The sequence below is a fragment of the Rhinopithecus bieti genome, unplaced genomic scaffold, assembly GCF_001698545.2.
Source record: "Rhinopithecus bieti isolate Rb0 unplaced genomic scaffold, ASM169854v2 scaffold_13704, whole genome shotgun sequence".
NCBI lineage: Eukaryota > Metazoa > Chordata > Mammalia > Primates > Cercopithecidae > Rhinopithecus > Rhinopithecus bieti.
Window position 1 is genome coordinate 5,640,291 of NW_016808231.1, and position 24,705 is coordinate 5,664,995.

Genomic DNA, 24,705 nt, shown 5'->3' on the forward strand with positions numbered 1-24,705 from the left:
GGTAAGCGTCGCCGCCCAGCTGCGCGCGCTGCGTCGTCGGGCTTCCCGCGGCCCGGCCGGCAGTGCTCGAGCTGTTGCTGGGTTCGTCGTAGCCTCCTCGACGTAGAGGCATTTTGTCCGGGTCGGGCCACTCGCTAGCTCAGAAACAACGGCCCCCCGAAGGTTTTGTACCGTTTTCTAGGTCTCGTGACGCATTCCCCACAACTATTTTTTCTTGTGAGGTAGGTTTGAACCTGTGAAATAGGTACTTTTTCTATCTCTCCTTGACAGAGAAACGACCCTTGCTCAGGGTCACATAGCTCAGCAGTGGCGGCGGCTAATCGGAAATAGCTCTCCTGTTGTGATATCCTCTGCGTTTTCCACTCCAGTATTCTTCCCTGGAAAATGGGAACCTTGTTTTCATCTCGTATCTCATGCAGCGCGTAACATAGTCACCTGGGTAAGACAGGCATTCCACACGTATTTACTGAATCACAGTAAGAAGAATCTGAGTGTTTTGGGTGTTCGGTGATCTCTGAATTAATCAGTCTGTACCAGTTGAGGGATTATTTAATAAGTCCAGTATGAGTGGTTCCCGAATTACCAGTTTTTGTAACGTCAGCCTATACCAGTCAAGGGACTATTTATTAAGTCAGCTATGTGTAGCCAATGTTACAGAGCTGAGTAAGACGTCTTTGTCCTTAAGCAGTCTGTTGAAAGGACTGAGGCAATGTCATGAATATCACTAACACAAAGTAAGAATAGGACATAAACTGAATTCTGTGAGAACTCCAAGAAAATCAAAGTTGATTTGGGGTTGGGGAAAATTATAAAAGACCTTTTGTCCACAGGGATTTTGTCCACAGCAGGGAATGGAGACACATTCCAGGCAGAGGGAAGGGTGGGAGTAAAGGCTTTAGAAGCTGGAAACTATTAGAGTGTGGGATCTTAAGTACGTTTTTACTGAGTTGGGCTGCATTTAGAGGAAGAGTTTTAAAAGTTAGAAAATGAGTTTATGTAGAACTTATACTGGAGTCCTTTGAATGCGAATGAAGAGTGCATTTAAGAAAGTAAATCCTGGAGCACCATTTGAGCGTTTTTGACCGAGCTTGTTTCTAGGGCAGTTCATCTAAGGTAAGTTTAAGGTGAGAATGAAGATGAGAGGCCATTGCCAGGTGATTATGCTATTTTTGCTTTTGGATGGGATGGGATATAACTCATCTTAGGCATAGATCTTGATCCTTTTTAAGTGAGAGAGAAAGATAAACAGAGATTTAATAATGAGTATCTGCCTAAGTCACTTGAATATGTGTCTGAGTGGTTCATTTCCTAATATCTCAGCCAGGTTGGGACTTCATTTTTTCAGAAGTAAGTATTGTTCTCAGTCTGTCAGAACCAGTGGACAGTAACGCCCTCAGCATTAAGATTCTCATCACCTGGCCCAATGCTGAATATATAATTAGAATTTATTAAGTTGAATGAGTGAAGTTCTGCTAGCAGTGCTAAGCAGTGCCCTTGGATATCATTGACAGGCCTGATTCATAACATAGTTAGGAAGTTGGTTAAAGGGAGAAGAAAATGGAAAAGGGATTCATGGGAAAAAGAGGCATGCAAGGCACAAATTGTGAATAGTGAATGAGGGCCACTGATGATTTTCCTTATGTGAGGTTTGCTGCCGTAGTGGCTTATCCTTTGAAGCCCACAAATGTTCCTTGAGCCTTTCCTTTTGGTTTCATTCACCTACCCTTGCTTGGGCACTGTTTTAGAAATGATGACCATAGCTGGGCACAGTGGCTCACACCTGTAATCCCAGCTCTTTGGGAGGCCTGTGTGGGTGGATCACTTGAGGTCAGGAGTTCGAGCCCAGCCTGGCCAACATGGCAAAACCTTGTCTCTACTAAAAATACAAAAATTAGCAGAGCATGGCGGTGCATGCCTGTAATCCCAGCTACTTGGGAGGCTGAGGCACGAGAATGGCTTTAACCCTGGAGGCAGAGGTTGCAGTCAGCTGAGATTGCGCCAGTGCACTCCAGCCTGGGCGACAGAGCCAGACACCATCTCAAAAAAAAAAAAAAAAAAAAAAAAAAAAGACGGTACAGCTGAGAAGCATTGAAAGCAAATACATTAATTCTGAGACACCCACACAACTGCCATAGTGAACTAAATATTTTTGCTAGGTGACTGGCTGGATTTAATGGTGCTGCTATTGGCTAGCAGATACTTTATTTTTCCACTTACAAGTGAAAGAAGTAAACCAAGATTTATCTCTGAGTTATTACTTACTAATTGCCTTATAGTTGCCTCATTTAGAAAGTTGCTTGATCTTAGCCTGCCATTGGCTCCACACCCTAATTACTACCATATTCTCTTGTAATCTTCTCCATGCTCCATCACTCATAGTTGGCATTTCTTGCAATGAATGTTAGAGGAAAACCAGTAGTCTGACTCTTCTGGGTTATTAGATGAGAGACAAGAGATTTCTATGGGCTAGGTGTGGTGGCTCACGCTTGTAATCCCAAAACTTTGGGAGGCTGAGGCGGGCAGATCACCAGTTCAGGAGTTCGAGACCAGCCTGGCCAACATAGTGAAACCCTGTCTTTACCAAAAAATACAAAAAGTACCCGGGTGTGGTGGCACACACCTGTAGTCTCAGCTACTCAGGAAGCTGAGGCAGGAGAATTGTTTGAAACCGGGAGGCGGAGGTTGCAGTGAGCTGAGACAGTGGCATCGCACTCCAGCCTGGGTGACAGAGCAAGACTCTGTCTCAAAAAAGAGAGATAGAAAGAATTCTATGTAGTTGGGGAATGAATGGGCCAGATTCTGCCCTAAATAAGAGGAAGAATAACTGAGATACCAGCCATTTCCCTTATTTCTCTGACATACTTTTCTTTCTTCATAGCACCTGGAGTGGATAAAAGTGGCAGTTTTTGTTTCTTCCCATGAGGTTGTGTATCTGGAATGAGAACCAGGAAATTAATCTAGACTAAGACATTTCTAAGGACCTGGAATGGCTTTGGGGAGCACCAGGAGGACCCGAAAAGAGTATTTGAGGGCCTAGAGGGACAGAAGAGTTTGCCAGCAGGATTTATAAGAAACAATTAATCAGAAACAGCAGCAGAGAAACCTTTTAGATTTCTTCTGTGGAAAAGTTGAGTCTTGGTTCAAATTTAGTAAAATAAACACTGAAGAGAAATCAAACTCTCAAATATAAAAGTAATTACTTACAATGTAAATTTAGGAAAGCAAATGAAAGGACAGATCTTTAAAATGTTTTAACTATGGTGAAATATTTGTAAAACTTTTGGGCTCGTCTCTAAGAATTACTGTGATTCTGAAACTTGTTCTCAGAGAACAGTTTCAGTGAAAAATAGCACTTGAGAATACATCAGATGTTCCCAAGAAAGAAGATCTGAGAATGGTAAAGTGCCACTAACGAATTATTTACATACTTATATATTACCTTGGCAAACACAAGAGACACTCAAGTTAAAGCACGGTGCTTGAGAATACTATATTGAATGCAATAAAAGTTGGATTTCATTCATACATACAACAAAAACTACTTACTTTCTTCTTCACTTCAAGATTCGGTACAACTGTTCCTAAATTCCAACTCTCCATACATCCCAATGGCAGGGTCCTTGTAGCCCTTATCCAGATAGATGAACTGCTGCCCAGTGAGCACTGTATACAAAGCAATATAAGCACCATTCTCTTTTCTGACAGTGAGGTAAAATCAGGTCTTTTTGGAAGGGGAGAAGCCACATTGCATCTCTGCTACACACAAGATTACTCTGTCATTGCCTTTGGGTCTTTCACACTCCCTTCTCAAGCATCAGTTTTTATTGAAACTTATTCCACCTGGGTCCTTGTGAGCACATCTTGTTCAATCCCTCCTCTCTTGATATTGTCCCTTTTCCTGTATTGAGTTAGGGAAAGTATGCAGGTATTCTTGTCATTCCTGACCGAGGCTGTTACATCTGTCAAAAGAGGAGAAGTAGGTGGCATTCCGAAAAATGATCACTCATGGCTTGCAGGAGCAAGAGCCAGGCAGGACTTTGGAACTGGCAGCTTTCTAAGTACGTAAGACCTCCACCTCTAGACTTAACTCTTCAGCAATGGTTATCCTCTTCAGTCCATTATCCTCCAATACAATGCCCATGCCTTCTGGGGCTTTGAGCTGTTTTGTTTTAAAAATGTGGGGGTTTTTTTTGCCAGTTCATTAAGGCTTTTCCCTTTGTTTTTTCCTGTTGGTTGTTCAGAGTTAAATTCAGTATGAATAAGAGAGGGAAATATACAACACTGAATCTGGAGGAGAAAATGAAGGTTCTAAGTAGAATTGAAGCTGGACGATCACTTAAAAGTGTAATGGATGAATTTGGAATCAGTAAGTCAACATTTTATGACATTAAAAAAAATAAGAAGTTAATTCTAGACTTTGTACTAAAGCAGGACATGCCATTAGTAGGGGCTGAGAAGAGAAAGAGGACAACCGGAGCCAAATATGGTGATGTAGATGATGCGGTCTACATGTGGTACCAACAGAAACGCTCAGCTGGTGTTCCGGTAAGAGGCGTGGAGCTTCAGGCTGCTGCAGAGAGATTCGCACAGTGTTTTGGGCGAACAGATTTCAAAGCTAGCACTGGTTGGCTTTTTAGATTTCGAAATCGGCATGCAATTGGAAACCGAAAAGGATGTGGGGAACAAGTCCTAAGTTCAGTTTCTGAAAACATTGAACCATTTCGACAAAAACTGTCCATGATTATCAAAGAGGAGAAACTGTGTCTAGCTCAGCTATACAGTGGGGATGAAACAGACCTCTTTTGGAAGTCAATGCCAGAAAATTATCAGGCAAGTAGGAAGGATATCTGCCTACCAGGGAAGAAAATAAACAAAGAAAGGTTGTCTGCCCTTTTATGTGCAAATGCAGATGGAACTCATAAATTAAAGTCAATCATTATTGGAAAATCAAAACTGCCTAAAAGTGTGAAAGAGGACACAAGTACATTGCCTGTGATATATAAACCCAGTAAAGATGTTTGGTTCACCAGAGAATTGTTTTCAGAATGGTTTTTTCAAAACTTTGTTCCTGAGGTCCGACATTTTCAACTTAATGTTCTAAGATTTCATGAAGAGGACATCAGGGCGTTGCTACTTCTGGACAGTTGCCCGGCTCATCCTTCCTCTGAATCACTAACCAGTGAGGATGGTCGAATAAAATGTATGTTCTTTCCCCATAACACTTCAACCTTGATTCAGCCAATGAGTCAAGGTGTGATCTTGAGTTGCAAACGACTGTATAGATGGAAGCAACTTGAAGAGAGTCTTGTAATATTTGAAGAAAGTGATGATGAGCAGGAGAAAGGAGATAAAGGAGTTTCCAAAATTAAAATCTATAATATAAAAAGTGCAATTTTAACTGGGCAAAAGTTGGGATGAAGTAAAACAAATAACCATAGCAAATGCATGGGAAAATCTTCTTTACAAAAAGGAACCTGAATATGATTTTCAAGGCTTAGAAGATGGGGATTATAGAGAAATTCTTGAAAAATGTGGAGAGTTGGAAACTAAGTTGGATGATGATAGGGTGTGGTTAAATGGAGATGAACAAAAGGGTTGTCTCCTAAAAACCAAAGGTGAAATAATAAAGGAAGTTGTTCAAAAAGGAGGAGAAACAGAGAAGCAGACTGCTGAATTTAAATTATCTGCTGTAAGAGAGAGTTTGGACTACCTTCTTGACTTTGTTGATGCCACACCTGAGTTTCAGAGATTCCACTTCACGCTGAAAGAGATGCAACAAGAAATAGTCAAGAAACAGTTCCAGAGTAAAATCCATTCTAGAACTGGTAGCTTTTTGAAACCTAGGCCTCGTAATATTAAGGACTCCTTCAGTGGGCCTTCAACTTCTGGTTCTAATCATTAGATTTTGTGTTTAAAGATTTCTGCCATTATATGATGTAGGCCTGCTGTGAATTGTCATGTTTTAGCAACTGACATTATTTTGTATATCAGTGCCCATTTATATAATGGTTATAAAATTTACAATTTGAAAATAACACATTTGTTTCTTTAAATTTATTTAAATAAATTTGTTTCATAAATTCATTTTTTAAAATTTTACACAAGGATCTGAATAATGAAGTATTGTCCCAGATTATCTAAGGTAGAATGCCTTTGCGAAAAGCATTAGTTTGTAATCATAGCCTACCACAAGGAAACTGTGCTGACTAGTTCTAGTTAGCTTTAAGATAAGGATAGATTAGGTTTTCAATTTAATGATAAAACACACTCTGCTTTCTTAACTCTGTTACTACCTATTTAGTGTTTGTTTTCCTCTTATTGTGAAAGTAACATGCTGATTATAGGGATATATAAAAAAGATAAAAAGCACTCAATTCTATTGACTAACGATATCCTCAGCACTTTGGTGTATACCATATATTTTTTAAATAGGCAGATTACATTGTAAATAAAACCCTACCTCTTACTGTCTTAACATATTTTATGGTTTGTTAATAAGTTAGCATTTATTGAGTATATAGGATTGTATATATATGTTAGTCTTCATAATAATGCCTTCCCTTTTCAAATACATAAGGAAACAGATTTAGAGAGATTAAGTAACAAAGGTCACATAAACTAGTAAATAGCAGACATGAGACTTAAATTCTATTTAATGCCAAATCTCAGGCTTTTAACCATCGTTCATGCTGCACTATTTCTTCGAGTTTCCCTTAGGTCATTGAAATTTCTTTTTTTTTTTGAGACGGAGTCTCGCTCTGTCGCCCAGGCTGGAGTGCAGTGGCCGGATCTCAGCTCACTGCAAGCTCCGCCTCCTGGGTTCACGCCATTCTCCTGCCTCAGCCTCCCGAGTAACTGGGACTACAGGCGCCTGCCACCTCGCACGGCTAGTTTTTTGTATTTTTTTTAGTAGAGACGGGGTTTCACCGTGTTAGCCAGGATGGTCTCGATCTCCTGACCTCGTGATCCGCCCGTCTCGGCCTCCCAAAGTGCTGGGATTACAGGCTTGAGCGACCGCGCCCGGCCTAGGTCATTAAAATTTCTTAACCTCACATTTGATGGTTTTTGAATACTCCACCAGGGGATGTAACATATCAGTTGAACTACCAGGTCAAAGAGAATGAACTTTTGAAAAAACTTCGATACACTGTTAAATTGCTTTCACATTCCTGCCATTATTTTGAAAGTACTTCTCCCTATGCACCAATCCCAACATTGAATATTGTTATGCTGTTAGTTTTTGCTAATTTTGTAACCAAAAGAATGGTATCTTTATGGCTGTTCCCTATTTAGTATAATATAAGGTGTCAGGTGAGTTGATATTTGCAAATAATAAGCTTGCTTTGGATAATTAGTTATTGGCTTTCAGTGTTTCTTTTCTCATATATTCAAGAATCTGTTTCCGAGATGCATATTCTATTACACTGGTGAATACTAGGCAATTATAGTATAAAATTAGTGACTAAATACAGTACTACTGGTGTCTACTCTTGCTCTAGTATCTTGCTGTTTTCATTACTGGTTAATGTGAATTTTTCTTTTTTTTTTCTTTGTTTTTTAAGATGGAGTCTCACTCTGTCGCTTAAGCTGGAGTGCAGTGCACGATCTCGGCTCACTGCAACCCCCGCCTCCCGGGTTCAAGCAATGCTCCTGTCTCAGCCTCCTGAGTAGCTGGGATTACAGGCATGTGCCACCACACCCGACTAATTTTTGTATTTTTAGTAGAGATGAGGTTTCACCATGTTGGTCAGGTTGGTCTTGAACTCCTGACCTCGCGATCCTCCTGCCTCAGCCTCCCAAAGTGCTGGGATTACAGGCGTGAGCCACCGTGCCCAACCTGTGAATTTTAATAAAAAGCAAATGCCCACTTTCCATGTTTGAAAATATACAAGCTATTCTTACTATCCTGAGTCAACTTCAGCATAAAATTTACTCAAGCCTCCTCCAGACACCAACTCCCTCTGGGAATTTATTCATAAATTAAGTAAAATTGGGAAGAATTTACATTCCTTTTTTCTCCTTTCAAATTGTAAGTGCAGTTTTCATTTAATGGAGTTCTCATATTTTTTATTGTTCCTAGGTAGGTTTGTTGTTGCTGTAAGTGGGATCCTTTTTTATTAGTAGTGATTGCTGATATTTTCACCTTGTAAATTCAGTAGTTACCTCTTTTTTGTCTTATTACCCAGAACTTATAGACAAAAGGTATCCACATTGCCACTGGGCATCCTTTTTACATTCAGTTTTGGCTTGATTTGTGCTTCCTTGGCTTATTCAGTCTGCAGCCTGGTGGAAGGTGGGAGACCTTTCACATCAAGCAGCTTGACTTTTTCTTTTTTTTCAGATTAGCCCATAATGACCGCACGCTGGGGTTGGGTGCGGGCGAGGACAGTAATTTCTCTTTGCTTGTTGTTTTGCAAAACTCTTTTGAAAGACCTTACAAGCCTGGGACAGGATGGACTGTGGAAGTGGAGGGGAATGGCAGATGAGGACTCTGGGCAGTTCTCCAGTTCCTTTTAGTTTGGGTCTTTGCATCAAACATCATCATTCTTTTTAGTGATAATAAATTCCTAGAGTGACCGAAAGTCACCCCAGTTTTCAAAAGTACTCATTGATTCTGGAAACTTCCTGTTAACTGTTTCATGTACTAGACAATAAGCATGTTGTTGGAGATTCAGCTCTGAATAACCAAGAAAATGAGAACAAACCACCATGGGATGTGTAAGGGCGGGAGCCAAAGTGAGCATAGGGAAGGCCTTTGAGACTTGGATAGCAGGGGAGGTGTCTGAGAGGACGGTGCGTGACTTTTGTGATGGGCTTTAAATTTGTGAGGCAGGGGCTCAGTCTCTGCGATGTCCCAGGCAAGCTGAAAGGTCCCTGGACTGTTGCCTTGGGGGCCTCTGGCGGAGAAGAGCAGGAAAGACAGGTCAAGGCCAGGGTCCTTGGGGGACATCCTACGATATTAGACGGGTCTCGGCCCACGTCGTCTTGACCGCTACACTTCCTGGATCTCTCGTCTCTACTCTTCCTCCTCACTGCCCTGCCCTAGTCCAGGCCCGCTTGACGCTCTGCCTCGACTCTGCCTCTTCAGTTGCCCTGCCTTCCTTTTCTGTCCCCTCCGTTCTTTCCCGACCCTGTACCAGAAGAGAGCGAACTCAAACAAAAAGAGGAGCCTCGGGCTTTAGACGCTTTGTGGGCTTCCCACTGTTTAAAGAAAGGCCCAGCCCCTAGGGCGGCCCCGCGCTTTCCCGGCGCCCGCTCGGCTCTCCCATCGCCTTGCTCGGCCCTCCGCGCCTCCCACTAGACCGCGAGGGCCGGCAGGGGAGTTTTAGAGGTTGCCGGTGCGCCACCGCCTCGAGTCTAGGAGAGGAAACCCCTGCGGCTGTGCGTGCGGCCCGGAACCACCGTACACCACCCGGGCGGGAACGCGGGAAGGAAGGGGAGGGGCGTGATCGTGGCCCCAGGGGTCTGGGCACAGGTCCCGGGACGTCCGCGGGAAGAGGACCGGCCAGAGGGGAGGGAAAGGCTGGGACCGGGCGCAGGGCGGCCTTCGCCTCTGGGGGCACAGCCGAAGCCGAAACGGCAGCCCCGAGGTCCGGGGCGGCGGTTGGAGGAGGCTCGTGGGCCCGGCCGCATGTGAGCCGATGCGGAGCAGGAGTCGTCCGCTTTGCCCAAGCCTGAAAAGGGAGTCTCTGGTTCTGCAAATCACTCCTGGGGATTGGAACTTCTCCAAGAAGCCCAGGCACTCACCCTTGTACCGGGTGCTGGGGCTGGGCTCCTCCCGGGAAGCCCAGCAGAGCCGAGAACTCCCTCAAGGGCAGCAGCACCTCAGGAGTAGGGAACTGGCCACCCTGGACGGAATGGAGGGCAAGCAATTCCTCATGATGTCCAAAAGCATAGCCTGGACTTCAGAACGATACTCCTTAATGTTTTTCTTTCCCTTTCTCGCTGCCTGGAGAAATACTACTCTCCTTGGAGCAGGTTGGGGATGCTTGAGAGCCACCAGATTTCTGACGGAATCTTTTGAGACATTTAAGGTGTCTCTGTAGCTAATTGAGAACAGTAACATTAACTGGAAAATCAGAATTTTTTTGTGATCTGAGTCGTTTTTCCTCAACCATTTTGTCGTTGTTGAACTTCACCTAGATCATCCCAGTACCTCTACACTGTACCACTCAGGCAAGGTTTAGCTGCTCTTATTAAATATAAGTGTATGATGAGAAGGAAATATTAACTGCCCTTTTAAGAACAGAAGTCAATTTTTAATTGGGAATGCTTGCAAGCTAGACTGAAGAGTAAAAGAAAATATTTCAAATAAATGCATTTTGCTTGAATTCATCTACCTATTCCTGAGTTCCTGACCCCCAAAATTAAGTCTCCTAGTGCTAAGAAATGTGCTAGTTGGTTTTCCTGTAACACAAAGACACTTAAAATACTTAGTTGTTTCAAATGCATGTGAAACATTTACAACAATTACAAGTTTTAAAGCAGTGATGATTTTGCACATTCCTAAATTGTATTGGTTAATGTAATGAATCTACAGTAAACTCTTCTTTAAAAAGTGCTGAGTCTAGGCCAGGCGCGGTGGCTCACGCCTGTAATCCCACCACTTTGGGAGGCCGAGGTGGGCGGATCACGAAGTCAGGAGATCAAGACCATCCTGGCTAACGTGGTGAAACCCCAGTGTATACTAAAAATACAAAAACAGTGGGGCGTGGTGGCAAGCACCTGCAGTCCCAGCTACTCGGGAGGCTGAAGCAGTATGGTGTGAACCCGGGAGGCGAAGCTTGCGGTGAGCGGAGATTGTGCCACTGCACTCCAGCCTGGGGGACAGAGCAAGACTCCATCTCAAACAAAACAAAAAGTGCTGCGTCTAAGCCCTCAAATTTCAGATTATGGTGCTGAGACCCAAAAGTTCTTTCATTACAGCAATCAAAACTCTTAAAGTGACTTCTGATGGGTTTTTCTGAAAAATTCAGTGCTTTTAAAACACTTCTTCCAGTCTGTCCCACCTCTGGCTTTGTCGGTATTGTTCCCCAGCCTGACCCTGCCAGGCCTTTTCACACTGCTTAGATGTGGCACTGCTTCTCACCCACCAGTCTTCCTGCTGGTTTCATGTGCTACCTTTGCTAAGGATGTGTGGCTGCTGCTCACGGTCACTCCACATCTCCCAAGACCCCTTTGTACCCATTTGGACTTAGGGGCTAGAGGTCCTTATTGTCCCAGGGCTAGTCTCCCTTTGACATAAATGCCACTCAAACTGTTTTGGCTTCTTTTACAAGACCGCTAGTGGGTAAAGTATTAATGTAAAAAAGTATGTATGAAAAAGCACTAACTTGGACATCTCTTGCAGTGACCTAGTTCTCACACTGCTATGAAGATACAGAGACTGCGTAATTTATAAACGAGGTTTAATTGACTCAGTTCTCTGTGGCTGGGGAGGCCTTAAGAAACAATCATGGCGGAAGGCAAAGGGGAAGCAAGCACGCAAGTGAAGGGGAACTGCCACATTTTTAAAACCATCAGCTCTCGGGAGAATTCAGTATCACGAGAATAGCATGGGGGAAAACCGTCCCCATGATCCAAGCACTTCCCACCAGGTCCCTCCCTTGACACGTGGGGATAACAATTAGAGATGAGATTTGGGACACAGAGTCAAACCGTATCAGACTTCATGGGGGCCTGCAGTAAGGGAATCAGACCTGCTCTCTGAAACGAGTACAAGGGAAGGAGATGTCATCAGTCCCTGAAATTCCTGCCAGTGTGTTCTTAGTGACCTCAGTCAGTGTTAGGTGCTTAGAAGGAAATCTTTTGGATCATCTGTCGACAGTTGGCACAAATTTCTTACATGCCAGGCATGGTGTTGCTTTATGTATTTATTTTCTGTGATGCCATCTCATTAAAACAAGCCAAGAACAGCTACACATGTGAAGTTTGCTGGAAGGGGAACTAGACTGAAGATTGAGTGAAGGGTTCCACTGGAACGCCTTTTTAGGGCAAATACCTGCGAGTCATTTTCTAGCTTCAAGCTGCAGTGTTCCAAGTATGAGAAGCATCAGTTGGACCACATCATAAGATCTGTGTGGGTGATGTTACCAAGGGAGGGAGAGTAGATGGAAGGGGCGCTTTCCAGTCTGTCCACATAAACTGCCATCTTAACCAGAGTGCTTTGTAGGAAAACCAGCTTTACATTCCACCCAGTTCATGGCATCAGCAGCCTGGCTGACCCTGCACTGCTCCACTGGAGTATGTTCCTGCTCCCACCACTGTTGATCCTACACTGATCTAATCCTAAGCCTCCACTTCCCTGCCCTACCCCCACACCACCACTGCCCCCCTCCTGTGAACAAGCTGATTAAGAGGAAGTTACAGAAATGAGAAATACTGAGATATTTAAAAACTGGCTCAGACAACCAAAGAAAAACTCAAACTAAGGCAGGGCTGAGAGGAGGAGCAATGGAGTGCTGTTTCCATGACTTCAAGTTGCTATATCCATCAACCTATTGCCAAAGGACTGTTTCTTCATCTTTTTCACCCAAAGAACAGCTGGATATCTTCCTCCAGAGCCGTATCCTGAGGTGTTTTCCTGGCATCTGATTTCCTGCTCTTAGAATACTCCCCCATTTCCCACAGATACCCACTACTAGAATTGCTATTTCTGATATGCCATTCTAAAATGTAATGCTAGTAATCCCAGCACTTTGAGGCCAAGATGGGAAGAGTGCTTGAGCTCAGGAACTCAAGACCAGCCTGGGCAAATAGTGAGACCCCATCTCTACCAAAAAATAAATGTTTTCCCTTAATAATTTTGCCATCCCCTATATCTTCCCACCATTAATAATCAATAACTCAATTATACTGGGACTATCTTAGAGTCCACCCTGGAAACCAGCTGCAAGACCAGAATATCCTGTCCTCCAAGAGTCAGATCTTCCTCAGCTACCGAACAAGAATGGAAACATTCTAAACAAATAATTGGAAACATTTTACTGCTATAGACTGCAGAAGGAATGAATACTTTCTAGAGACCCTATGACAGCATCACCCCAGCAGCCATTTGGCTTGATCTTTTGTTACCATACGGCAGTCCCAGCCTGGAGGTTGCCAGGCCCTCACCTGCCTCTCCCTGTCTGCTGCCTTGTCAGAATCTTCCTGACCAACCCAGTAATTCTTTGAGAAAGCAGGGCCTCTGACCAAGGCAGAGGGGAGACAGATCAACACTTGGGGTTCCAGACAGAGGCTTTCAATGAAGACTCACACACATGTATGTTTCCTGAAGATATTTATTCCTATCCAAACATTTTCAACAGGGAAAGACACAATCCCTAATTTCCCCCCTAGGATCCACGTTTTCAATTTTCCAGGGAATCTCTCTTTCCTGGAACGCTCTTGTTCCTCTGGAGTCAGGAACAAGACTCCAGAGCTGTTTATTTTTCTCACATGGGTGGGGGAATCTCATTCTCCACAAGGGGTTATCGGACACCCACTTCCTCTGCCAATTCCTGGGCTGACCTGCAAATTCCACCTTATTATTGCCCTTGGTCCTCTGGTTCCTTTTTGTCTGAGGTCACATTTACATATGTGATCTGCCAATGGGCACTCCTGTTAGGCCATCGTAGGGCACTTGGTGGCTTCATCTGGACTGCCCATGGCTTCCCAACTGGGGCCTTCAGGACAGCTGCAACTCACAACCAGTCTTTTGTTGACCTTCAGCTGATTTCCCAGGGCACTTGGCCCCTCTTCTTTGGTCTCAGGGGCCCCAGAAGCCCAAATGCTCCTGCTGAATGTCCCAAATGAAGAAGAAGTATCAAAATCATCACATGGACTCTCAAAGTTGTTAAGGTAAACTGGACATCAGGTGCCCAAATCACACCTTGGCTAAAAAGACCAAGAGGGCAGGAGCACCCTGGGGCAGGGTGGACTTAACAGAGAATTCCACCCTGAGGTCACCTCAGAGACTTGCTATTCTTTCTCATGCAGACGGAATTCCTTTTCAGTTTTGTGCCAATCCTCTGCTGCCTCTGCACCTCCCTCTCAATGAGCCCCAATTACCTGAAGAATGCAGAGGTCATTTGGTTGGCTGGGCAGGGAATACCAGCTCTTGCCAACAGGCTCCTCTGAATATGCGACCTCACCTGGGGCCAAAGAGAAACCCCACTGTTACTAACCCGTGTGAGTTCTCTGATGACTCATAAGACGGGAACTCCGAGAGAAGCTTTCTCCACATTCAGAACATTTATAGGGTCTCTCGCCTGTATGTGTTCTCAGGTGGCGAATCCGATTGGAGCTGTGTGAAAAACTGTCTCCACACTCATGACAGGTATAGGGTTTTTCTCCTGTGTGGATTCTCTGGTGCCTGATCAAGTTGGATCTATGAGAGAAGTTTTCCCCACAAAGGGTACATTTATACGGTTTCTCTCCTGTGTGTGTTCTCTGATGTCTGGTGAGGTGCATGCCCTGCCGGAAGCTTTTCCCACAAGTCAAACATTCAAAGAGCTTCTTCTCTGCCTTGTGGGCTCCATGGTTTGTAAGAAAGGGGGTGCTATCACTCACGGCTTCCCCACACTCAGAGAAGGGGTAAAGTCTCTCTCTCTCATGAGTTCTTTCGTGAATGACGAGGTGTGAACTCCGAGAGAAACTTTTCCCACACTCGGGACACTTATAAGGTCGCTCTCCGGTGTGAATTCTCTGGTGCCGAAGGAGGTTGGAACTGTGAGCAAAGATCTCCCCACACTCAGGGCACTTGTAGGGCTTCTCCCCTGTGTGTGTTCTCTGGTGCCTGTGGAGGTTGGAGTTGCAGGAGAAACATTTTCCGCAAATGTTGCACTGATAGGGCTTCTCGCCCGTGTGGGTGCGCTGGTGGCGAGTCAGATGGGTGTTCTGACTGAAGCATTTCCCACATTCAAGGCACTTGTGGGCCTCCTCTCCCAGGTGTGCTCTGTGTAGTGACAGGAAACGTGGGTTCCCACCAAAGATTTCACTGCAGTCCACGCCCATACACAGCCTTTCAGCTGCATGGATTCTCTGGTGCCTAATTAGGTTTGAGTTGTTAGAGAAATTTTTGCCACACAAGGGACATAAATGGAGTTTCTTCGGCTGCAGTTCCTTCGGTCGCCCCAGTTCTCTGGCACTTGAGGCTCCTGCCAAGGCCTGCTCCATTCCACCCTCTGGGGGAGGCGCCCAATCCCCTTGCTGCCGGTCACGAAGTCTTCCCAGCTCAGGACTCCAGGGCACCTCTCCTCTGGCCTGGTCAGGAAGCAGCACCTGAGGGTGGGTGTTCTCAGAGGACACAGACGGAACACCTTCTTCCAGGTTCTCAAATTTCTCTTCTCCTGGTAGAAAGAGAGACACCAAACCCGTATATTATTTCTATGCTGGAGAAAAGAAAATCCCACCTGTCTGCTGCTGCCTGTTAGGTCAGCGGCCCAAAAGGGCTGCTTCTACCTCAGTCTCCCATCCTCTCCTAAAGGTAAAACACTCTGGAGAAGCATCAGAATAAAGGGTGGGGCCACTGGTCAAGGAATCAGAGCCGAGACCAGTCTTACAATTTTCCTTTCCAGCTGAGCCTCTCGCTTCTGCCCCTCAGGAATTGGTGGGATAGAGCAGGGCTGAGACTAGGGTGGGACAAGTGAGCTCAAGAGTAAGGGCCTCCTTGAACTCTGCACCCTGGGATCCTTACTTGCCTCACTGGGATGGAGAATGGCAGGGGGGAAAGGACATAATGTACCTCTCTGGCAGCTGTGGTGGGCTGGCCCTGCACCCAAATCCTCAAATGCCTCACTCTGCTGGGCACAGTGGCTCACGCTTGTAATCCCAGCACTTTCGGAGGCTGAGGCGGGTGGATCACCTGAGGTCAGGAGTTGGAGACCAGCCTGACCAACATGGAGAAACCCCGACTCTACTAAAAATACAAAAAATTAGCAGGGCGTGGTGGTGCATGCCTGTAATCCCAGCTACTTGGGAGGCTGAGGCAGGAGAATCGCTTGAACCCGGGAAGCGGAGGTTGTGGTGAGCCAAGATCGCACTACTGCACTCCAGCCTGGGCAAAAAAATGAAACTCCATCTCAAAACAAAACAAAACAAAATCATGCCTCACTCTTAACTGTGAGAACCTTGCTGCTTGCTGGGCAGGCCACTCGTCTTCATTCCTTACCTGGAGCTGGGCCTCTGGGGCTCAGGCCCTCCTTGCAGCTCTGGACACTGGGATCCCATAGCTTTCCTCCTTGTCCCACCTGGGTGCCTGGGACGTCCTGACTGGGAATGTGAGACTCTGTTCACAATGAAAGAAACAGATTTCTGTATTGCCACTTTCCTCTACCAGGGTAGGGAAACAAAGATAGTCTTGTTCCCTGCTCTCAGTGGATAGATACAGAATGCTCCATAAATCTGACAGCAGTTGCTTGGAATATACACAAACTGTCCCCAGTGGATACCTCTAGAGAAAGAAATTAGGGGAGGGAGACAATTTTTTTTGAGACAAGAGTCTCACTCTGTCGCCCAAGCGGGAGTGCAGTGGCATCATCTCAGCTCACTGCAACCTCTGCCTCCCGGGTTCAAGCAATTCTCCTGCCTCAGCCTCTCAAATAGCTGGGATTACAGGCATGCACCACCACACACAGCTAATTTTTGTATTTTTAGTAGAGACGGAGTTTCACCATGTTGGCCAGGCTGGTCTCGAACTCCTGACTTCAAGTGATCTGCCTGCCTCAGCCTCCCAAAATGCTGAGATTACAGGCGTGAGCCACTGAGCCCGGCCAGATTTTTTTTTTTCTTTTTTTGAGACGCAGTCTCGCTCTGTCACCCAGGCTGGAGTGCAGTGGCACGATCTTGGCTCACTGCAAGCTCCACCTTCTGGGTTCATGCCATTCTCCTGCCTCAGCCTCCCGAGTAGCTGGGAATACAGGCGCCTGCTATCAAGCTCGGCTAATTTTTTTTTTTTGAGACGGAGTCTTGCTCTGTCGCCCAGGCTGGAGTGCAGTGGCCGGATCTCAGCTCACTGCAAGCTCCGCCTCCCGGGTTCACGCCATTCTCCTGCCTCAGCCTCCCAAGTAGCTGGGACTACAGGCGCCCGCCACCTCGCCCGGCTAGTTTTTTGTATTTTTAGTAGAGACGGGGTTTCACCATGTTAGCCAGGATGGTCTCGATCTCCTGACCTCTCGATCCGCCCGCCTCGGCCTCCCAAAGTGCTGGGATTACAGGCGTGAGCCACTGCGCCCGGCTGGAATGTTTTCTTGCAATGAGAATGTACACTACTGTAATTAAAACAACTATAAAATGAACATGGTCAGTTCCTTGAATAATCCATTTAATATCATAAAAGAACCTTGTCTCTACACATAAATACAAAATAGAACTAATTTGACTGGGCAACTCCAAGGAAAGAAAATATAACAGACAATCAGAAAAGGACCCAGGGCTCTAAGAGGACCATGAGATTAAAACCCACAAGTGCCATTTCTGTGCTGTGCCAAAAGAAAACAAAACCTCCACCTCCAGCAAACATGGACTCCAACAGAAGTTTAATTCCAACAAGCTGTAATCTGATCTTCTGCTATTTAGCAATCTCTCACTAAAAGGGCCATGTTCAACTTTGGACATCACAGCAGAAAAAAATAAAAGGCCGGGTGCGGTGGCTTACGCCTGTAATCCCAGCACTTTGGGAGGCCGAGGTGGGTGGATCACCTGAGGTCAGGAGTTCAAGACCAGCCTGACCAACATGGAGAAACTGTCTCTACTAAAAATACAAAACATTAGCCAGGCATGGTGGCGCATGCCTGTAATCCCAGCTACTTGGGAGGCTGAGGCAGGAGAATCACTTGAACCTGGGAGGCAGAGGTTATGGTGAGCCGAGACTACGAGACTACGTTTGCAGAATTAGTGTCAACAAATGTATAATCGTGATACTTTTTAGGCAAACCTGATATATGGAAACAATGTGCAGTGTGTCTTTTTTGTTTGTTTTGAAACAGAGTCTCACTCTCACCTAGGCCGAGGTGCAGTGGTATCATCATAGTTCACTGCAGTCTTGACCTACCTGGCTCAGGAGATTTTTCCCTCAGCCTCCTGAGTAACTGGGACTACAAAAGTATACACTACCACACCAGGATACTTTTTTTTTTTTTTTTTTTTTAAAGATACAGGGTCTCCCTATATTGCCCAGGCTGGTCTTGAACGGCTGGGATCAAGCACTCCTTCCATCTCAGCCTCCCTAAGTGCTGGGATTACAGGTGCCACCATTCCCAGCCTGCAGTGAGTCTTTCTACTGGTGTGTTTCAACATAGGTATAATCATAATGTACACACAGTCTTAAGACTTCCCCAAACTTTTCATTAAAAGAATTTCTCATACATACAGAAAAGTTGAGGGAACTGTACAATACGTATCAGCATATCCTCCACCTAAATCCAACCATATGTCAGTGTGTCATATTCCGAAGGCATAATTTTAAAACTCTGAGTAACAGTACAAGACATAGGTGCATCCTAATTTATGATTTAGAGCTATACATTGTTTCCAAATTTCCAGAAGACCCTCCCCGCTTTCTGAATTTTTATGGTCTGTGAGAGACGATAGGCTGGAATGTTGATCCCACTACGCCTGAAATTTTTGTCTTTGGGGATAAGCCCAGAAACAGTAATGGAGCACAGGAAACACTGGCAAGCTCAGAAGAATAAGCATCTCAAAATTGCAAGGAATTAACCATTTAGAGCCCCCCCAGCATCCTGGGACACTGCATGTGTGTGACGCTGGCAGGTTGTCACTGCACTGGATTTGCTCTGCCCTGGGAAGTCCATATGGCTCAGACTCGCCTTAGGCTCTGGCAGCTGGGATTCCAGTCCAGGGCTGCCTGTGCCAACTGTGCCACTTGGCAGATACATGACTCTCATACAGGGGACTTTAGACAAAGGGAAATCTCCTGTGGAGGCTTCTTGGCAAAACTCAGAGTCTGTGTCCAGGAGGTGAATGAATAAGGGGCAGAACCCTGGTCAGAAATGGCGCAGTCATCATCCCTGGAAAAGAAGTCCTTACCCAGTGAGTCCACATTCTCATAACTCTCCTGCACCGTGTCCCTGGAGAGGGCCCTCTTACTAGGATCCTGATGCCCCCACTCCTCCTGGGAGATGTACATTGCCACGTCCTCTAAGCTCTCAGGCAACTGAAACAGCACAAGATCTCCTTTAGCCCCTGATGCACCAAGAACAATTCAAGCAGAATCATGGGTTAAAGGGGCAAAATTCAGGGATGCCAAGCACACGTCATAGGGGAAGAAGGGTGTCAGGTCTACAAGTGAGGTGTGAAAGAGCCAAAGCAGTGGGGCAGACACTGTGGTAAGGGAGAAAGGACCTTCCATGTGGAGAACCCCCCACCCCCAACACTCAGCAGAGGAAGGGTGCTGGGGGAAGACAATGGAAACTTCCACATCACCTGGGGCCCAGTCATCTCCTTGTCTTCCACGTTCCCTTCAGGAGGAAAAAGAGAAAGCCAGGGAGCAGATAATGCTGAAGGTGACAGAAATTATAATGAGAATGGCATTCCTAACTCTTGGCAACCCAAGGATTATTAAAACACAGTATCCATTCCCCAACACCCAGTCTCTGCTTTTGGGGATGACACTAAACTGCCCAGAGGCCTAATAAACTGATATCCAAAATGACAGGGTTAGAGGGAAGGAATACCAAGAGTAGCACTCCAAACCCCTCATCATTCAAGTGGTTCTAAATTGCCTCTGTTCTGCATAAAAAAGGGCTCTACTGAGACTCCCTTCCCTTCCCCCAGCCCCAGGAGAACCCACACCACCAACTGCAGGTCTTTCATTCCACATGTGTGAACCTTAACCAGAAATTCCTTCTCCTTCGCACCAGTGCGACTTCCTGCTTGTGTCGGGGGCAACCCCCAAGCCCCTCCTCCCTCCCACCTGCCCAGATAACTGTGCCTCACCCCTCTCCTTTACAGCCTGGGGGTCCCTTTGGGGGCTGGGGCCTAGCAGCTCCTGCAGCCTGGGGCCAGGGCTTCGCTCAGTCTCCATTGGCTCCAGCTTGAAGCTCGGTGACTCTCGTGCTGTTTCCAGAGGCAAAGGCTCCTCCAAAAGCACTTCTGTTCCCCGCCCATGGCTTGTGACCTGGGAACCAACCCACATCACTCATCATCACAACAGGGCCCAAGGGGAAGGGAAATTAGTACAGGATACTGAGAGCAAGCCTTCAACAGAGAACTCAGGCCATCCCTTAGGGCCCAGGAAACAGAAAAATGGTTCACACTAAAGGCTTTTTTGATCCCATGTGCAGGGGGAGAGATTAGGGAAAGGGCCCACTCCCAGAGCACATCTTCCCCACACAGCTCTTAAGATACACCTCACTCCCTTCTGCTCTCCCCACCTTTCCTAGGTGCTTGCTTCTATTCCTCACTACAGGATAAGCTAAATTGGCGTAGCCCTGGGGGCCAATGACCTCAGCGCCTCGGTGCCAAATTATCTTTCAAAGTTCACAATTAACGGAGGCCCAGCTTTGCAGAAGACCAGACCGTAGACCCTAATATAACAACAGCTAACAAGTACTAAGCACTCATTATAAGCTAGTAGTGTTATCACAACTTTACACGCTGCTCTCCCTCTAAGCCCTATAAAGTATGTTAATATTCTCATTTTACGAATAGGAAAACAGGCCGAAAGACATCAAGTAACTTGCCAAAGTAACAAAGCTAGTACTAGCAGATTGAGGATTTGAATGTTGGCGATCTAACTCCCCGGCTAACACTAACTGTTGCAGGGACACTGCCTCCGCGTGGAAACAGGGCACTCTTCACTGCTTTCTGTTCATTTGGGGATGTTCTTCCCCATGTAAGGTCTACTCAGGGCAATTTACTTGAATTCGACCGGGGGCGCAATGTCCCAGTCCTCGGGGCTAAACAAAACCACAGATAAAACAGCTATCTCTCTCTCTCACCTGTTGTCTCAGTCTCCCAAGCTCTCTCTGCATATCCTCCACAAGGGTCACCGCTTCTTCGCCGCTCTCCGGATGCAGCTCCTGCACCCTGCTCTGGATCTCCTGGGGCAGGATGGTCAGGAACTGCTCCAGCACCAGCAGCTCCAAGATCTGCTCTTTTGTGCGCATCTCAGGCCGAAGCCACCCATGGCAAAGCTCTTGGAGCCGGCTGAGGGCTTCGCGAGGACCGGCTGCCTCTTGGAAGCGGAACCGTCTGAAGCGCAAGTGGGAGGCCTCAGGGCTCGGCCCTGGGTCAGGCGGGGGCAGCTCCTGGCTCCAGGCGCAGTCCTCCTCCAGCTTCACTATCAGGAGCCCTTCCCGTTCCTGGGAGCTCGGGCCCGACGCCATCGTCGGGTCTCCAGAGCGCCTTAGCCCGAAACCAGCCGTGCCCGCCTACGAAGGCGCCCTGAACCCGTGTAAGGATAGACGGCGCCGGCTGCAGCCCAGGGCCGGAGGCTCCCAGTCCACGCCAAGGAGCCCCGCTCCAGCCCAGGCGCGGCCGGCTCCGGCGCCTAGGCCTCAGTCGGTCCCAGGCGCCGCCACGCCGGCCCCGTAGCCCGTCCGTGCCAGGACTTCCCCGAGACAAGAATCGAGCGCCGCGCTTCTCACCCCACAGGGGACCCACGCAGCACTCAGACCTCTGCTCCCACACCGGAAGTCTCAGCGCGGGAGTTAGGCGTCCACAAGCCCACGGCGCCTGCTCGTGACCAACTTCCGGGTCACGTTTTGCGACCTACAGCGCCCACTGGGTCAGGTTTCGCCACACACTCACCATCTACCAATGAGAAGGGAAGATTTGCCAGCGGGGGCGGGACGAGCGAGGGACCAATTGGAGACGAGAAGCGTGGCCACCGGCCGCGTCCTGAGATTCTGGGAGTGGCTGGGGGCAGGGCCGCTGGATCCAAGCGAAGAAAATAAGCCCGAGGCGGTTGTGACTGGCGGGCACCCTGGGTTAGAATTACTCCGGAGGGCTTGGGAAAACGCAGATCCCAGGGCCACGCGCTCTCCAGTGCGTCCGTGTCGGGGCGAGGCCTGGATATCTGAATGTTAATAAGCTTCCCCCTATGAATCCTTCCCCAAGCCAGGCCCCACCCGCTTCGGCTACTCTGGGCTGGCTAAAGATGGTGCCACTCGCCCCTGCGGCCTCCTCGGCATCTCGGGGAGGCTAGGGAGGTAGCCGCCCGCCAATTGGTAGCGCTGCGTGGCCTGCGGCGCGGGGCCTGCTGGGAGATGCAGTCCGCGGCGCGGCCTCGCGAGTGCGCGTGCGCCCTGGGCGAGGGCCCAAGAGCCCGGCGATTCTGAAGCCCCGAGTCCCTCGGAGACCCCCTGCTGGGCTTTGGGCTCTCTTCTGCGGCTGGACGTCCCAGAGGAGTGCTCAGGGCCGGGCTCGCGGCACCTGCTTCCGATTTTAGACCGGATTTTAAACCTGCCCGAGACGTGCGGCGCCTGCAGGCCATTCTCCAAATTTCAGTCTCTTGCCCAGCCCAGCAAGGGCAGGATCTGCCTCCAGCTCCGCCGTGGACTTTGATAGTTGGGGGCGAGTGGCAGGAGGGCCGCAGGGCCGATTCCCTATTGGGCGCGGTTGTGGGCTTTTTGTGTGTGTGTCGGTGAGCGGGGCTGCCCAGTTGTGAGGCGGCCCAGGTCCTCCGGGCCGTGAGATCCGCAAATGGAAGCGTCCTGGGATTGAATCTGACAACCAGTTACCGTGTGTTGAGCGCTTATATGCAGATCGATCCTGAAAACACGTTTGTATGAAGCAGATGCTATTACCAGCCCCTTCCAACAGGTGGTGGCACTGAGATAAGTCATTTGCCTGGGGTCACACAGCTAGTCTGTCACCAAAGGTGAGGTTACCATGATAGTAGAGGGTAATATGGGATTGAAGAGGTCGCTTTGGGATGACTAGGTGAAAAGAGTACTGATATTTTATTTTATTTTATTATTATTTTTTTTCCGAGACGGAGTTTTGCTCTTGTTGCCCAGGCTGGAGTTCAATGGCGCAGTCTCAGCTCACTGCAACCTACCCCTCCTGGGTTCAAGCGATTCTCCTGCCTCAGCCTCCTGAGTAGCCGGGATTACAGGTGTCCGCCACTACGCCCGGCTAATTTTTGTATTTTTAGTAGAGACGGGGTTTCACCATTTTGGCCAGGCTGGTCTTGAATTCCTGACCTCGAGTGATTTGCCCGCCTCAGCCTCCCACTGTGCTAGGATTACAGGCGTGAACCATCGCGCCCTGCCTTTTTTTTTCTTATTTTATTCCAGGGAAGATGACAGATCCACAGGCTGTCGTGGCAAATGCAGAGCCAGCGACCCGATAGCACTCAAGGTCCAGTTTGGAAAATCTTGTTTGCTCCCTAGGACCATTCTGGTGGTTTTAGGCATTCCTGGTTTTTTGTTTTTGAGATAGGGTCTTGCTCTGTCGCCCAGGCTGAAGTGCAGTGGCACGATCATTAGACATTCCTATTTCAAGAGACATAGATTCTAGACTGTAGCCTCAAAACCACTTTTTTCTGACATTTACTATGTAATCTCAGGCAAATTATGTAATTTCACCAAACCTCAGTTTCCTCATCTATTTTGAGGGAATACTATACGCACCTCACCTCATATCACTGGGTTAGGAAGAAATGAGCTGAGCTACACAGGATGCTTAGAACAGTACCTGGAGTATCGCCCTGTCACCCAGGCTGGAGTGCAATGGCAGGATCTCAGCTCACTGCAACCTCCGCCTCTTGGGTTCAAGTGATTCTCCTGCCTCAGCCTCCTGAGTAGCTGGGATTATAGGCACCACACCCCCACACCAGCTAATCTTTGTATTTTTAGTAGAGACAGGGTTTTGCCATGTTGGCCAGCCTGGTCTCGAACTCTTGACCTCAGGTGACCCACCCGCCTCAGCCTCCCAAAGCACTGGACTTAGGGTTTTCTTTTACTTGTACCACATGCTCTTTGATCCTATTCCTAGCTTTGAAATCTGATCATAAAAAAATAGCAAATTTAAATGCCATTTCATTTGAAATGCATTTTATTTTTATTAATATGAAATATATTACTTTTCTTCATGAAAAGGTATATGACGCATTTTACTCCACTTATATTTTGATTAAATGTTCTGGAGTTTAAATTTTCCTTTGGATTAACGTTAACCAAACTGTCTTACTAATATTGTTTGATAATGTTAGCATTTAGACGTATTCCTCTATTTGCATATTAGATCACTATTTACCAACCTATTTTTGTTTTGTTTTGTTTTGAGACGGAGTTTTGCTCTTGTTGCCCAGGCTGGAGGGCAATGGCACGGATCTCGGCCCACCACAACCTCCACCTCCCAGGTTCAAGCGAATCTCTTGCCTCAGCCTCCCTAGTAGCTGGGATTACAGGCATGTGCCACCATGCCCAGGTAATTTTGTAGTTTTAGTAGAGACAGGGTTTCTCCATGTTGGTCAGGCTGGTCTCGAACTCCCGACCTTAGGTGATCCACCCGCCTCGGCCTCCCAAAGTGCTGGGATTACAGGCATAAGCCACCATGCCCGGCGTTTTTTGTTTTGTTTTGTTTTTTTTTCAGACCAGTAAACTGTCAGAGATGAGGAGGGAGAAGAAAGAACTTGGAAAAAGGGTACAACCCAAACTTTTGTCAGAGAAGGCATGGCAGGACACATGGGAGACCACACTGGGGAACATTTTACTAATTTTCTGGATTGATGGAAACACTCTTAGATATTTTTTTTGG

At 47.1% G+C, this 24,705-nt stretch overlaps 2 protein-coding genes across 5 annotated transcripts; one reads left to right on the top strand and one right to left on the bottom strand.

Annotated features, from left to right (window-relative positions):
• Window positions 1-127: 127 nt before the first annotated feature.
• On the top strand, window positions 128-6,742 carry TIGD7 (tigger transposable element derived 7). Its single transcript, XM_017886339.1, is given in 3 exon segments — window positions 128-221; window positions 2,879-5,399; window positions 5,401-6,742. Coding segments are annotated over 2 exon segments (1,647 nt in total). The 5' UTR covers window positions 128-221; window positions 2,879-4,254; the 3' UTR covers window positions 5,903-6,742.
• Window positions 6,743-13,262: 6,520 nt separating this feature from the next.
• ZNF263 (zinc finger protein 263) lies at window positions 13,263-22,174 on the bottom strand. 4 transcript variants are annotated; one of them, XM_017886336.1, is made up of 6 exons: window positions 20,940-22,174; window positions 19,936-20,116; window positions 19,423-19,457; window positions 19,027-19,153; window positions 16,151-16,267; window positions 13,263-15,329 (listed from the first exon to the last, which is right to left on the bottom strand). In XM_017886336.1, exons 1-6 carry the CDS (start codon window positions 21,324-21,326, stop codon window positions 14,161-14,163), a joined length of 2,016 nt encoding a protein of 671 aa, XP_017741825.1. In that variant the 5' UTR covers window positions 21,327-22,174; the 3' UTR covers window positions 13,263-14,160. The 4 variants fall into 4 exon arrangements, with proteins under 4 accessions (XP_017741825.1, XP_017741824.1, XP_017741826.1 ...); XM_017886335.1 differs by having other exon boundaries at window positions 19,423-19,496; XM_017886337.1 differs by lacking the exon at window positions 16,151-16,267 and having other exon boundaries at window positions 19,423-19,496.
• Window positions 22,175-24,705: the final 2,531 nt, after the last annotated feature.

Excerpts from the sequence above, each read along its gene's own strand:
- ZNF263 (XM_017886335.1), bottom strand. The coding sequence starts at position 21,326 with ATGGCGTCGGGCCCGAGCTCCCAGGAACGGGAAGGGCTCCTGATAGTG. Across the intron at positions 19,154-19,422 it reads AGGAGATGACTGGGCCCCAG|TTGCCTGAGAGCTTAGAGGA; the intron begins GTGATGTGGAAG and ends GTGCTGTTTCAG. Across the intron at positions 16,268-19,026 it reads TGAGAATGTGGACTCACTGG|AGTCTCACATTCCCAGTCAG; the intron begins GTAAGGACTTCT and ends CATTGTGAACAG.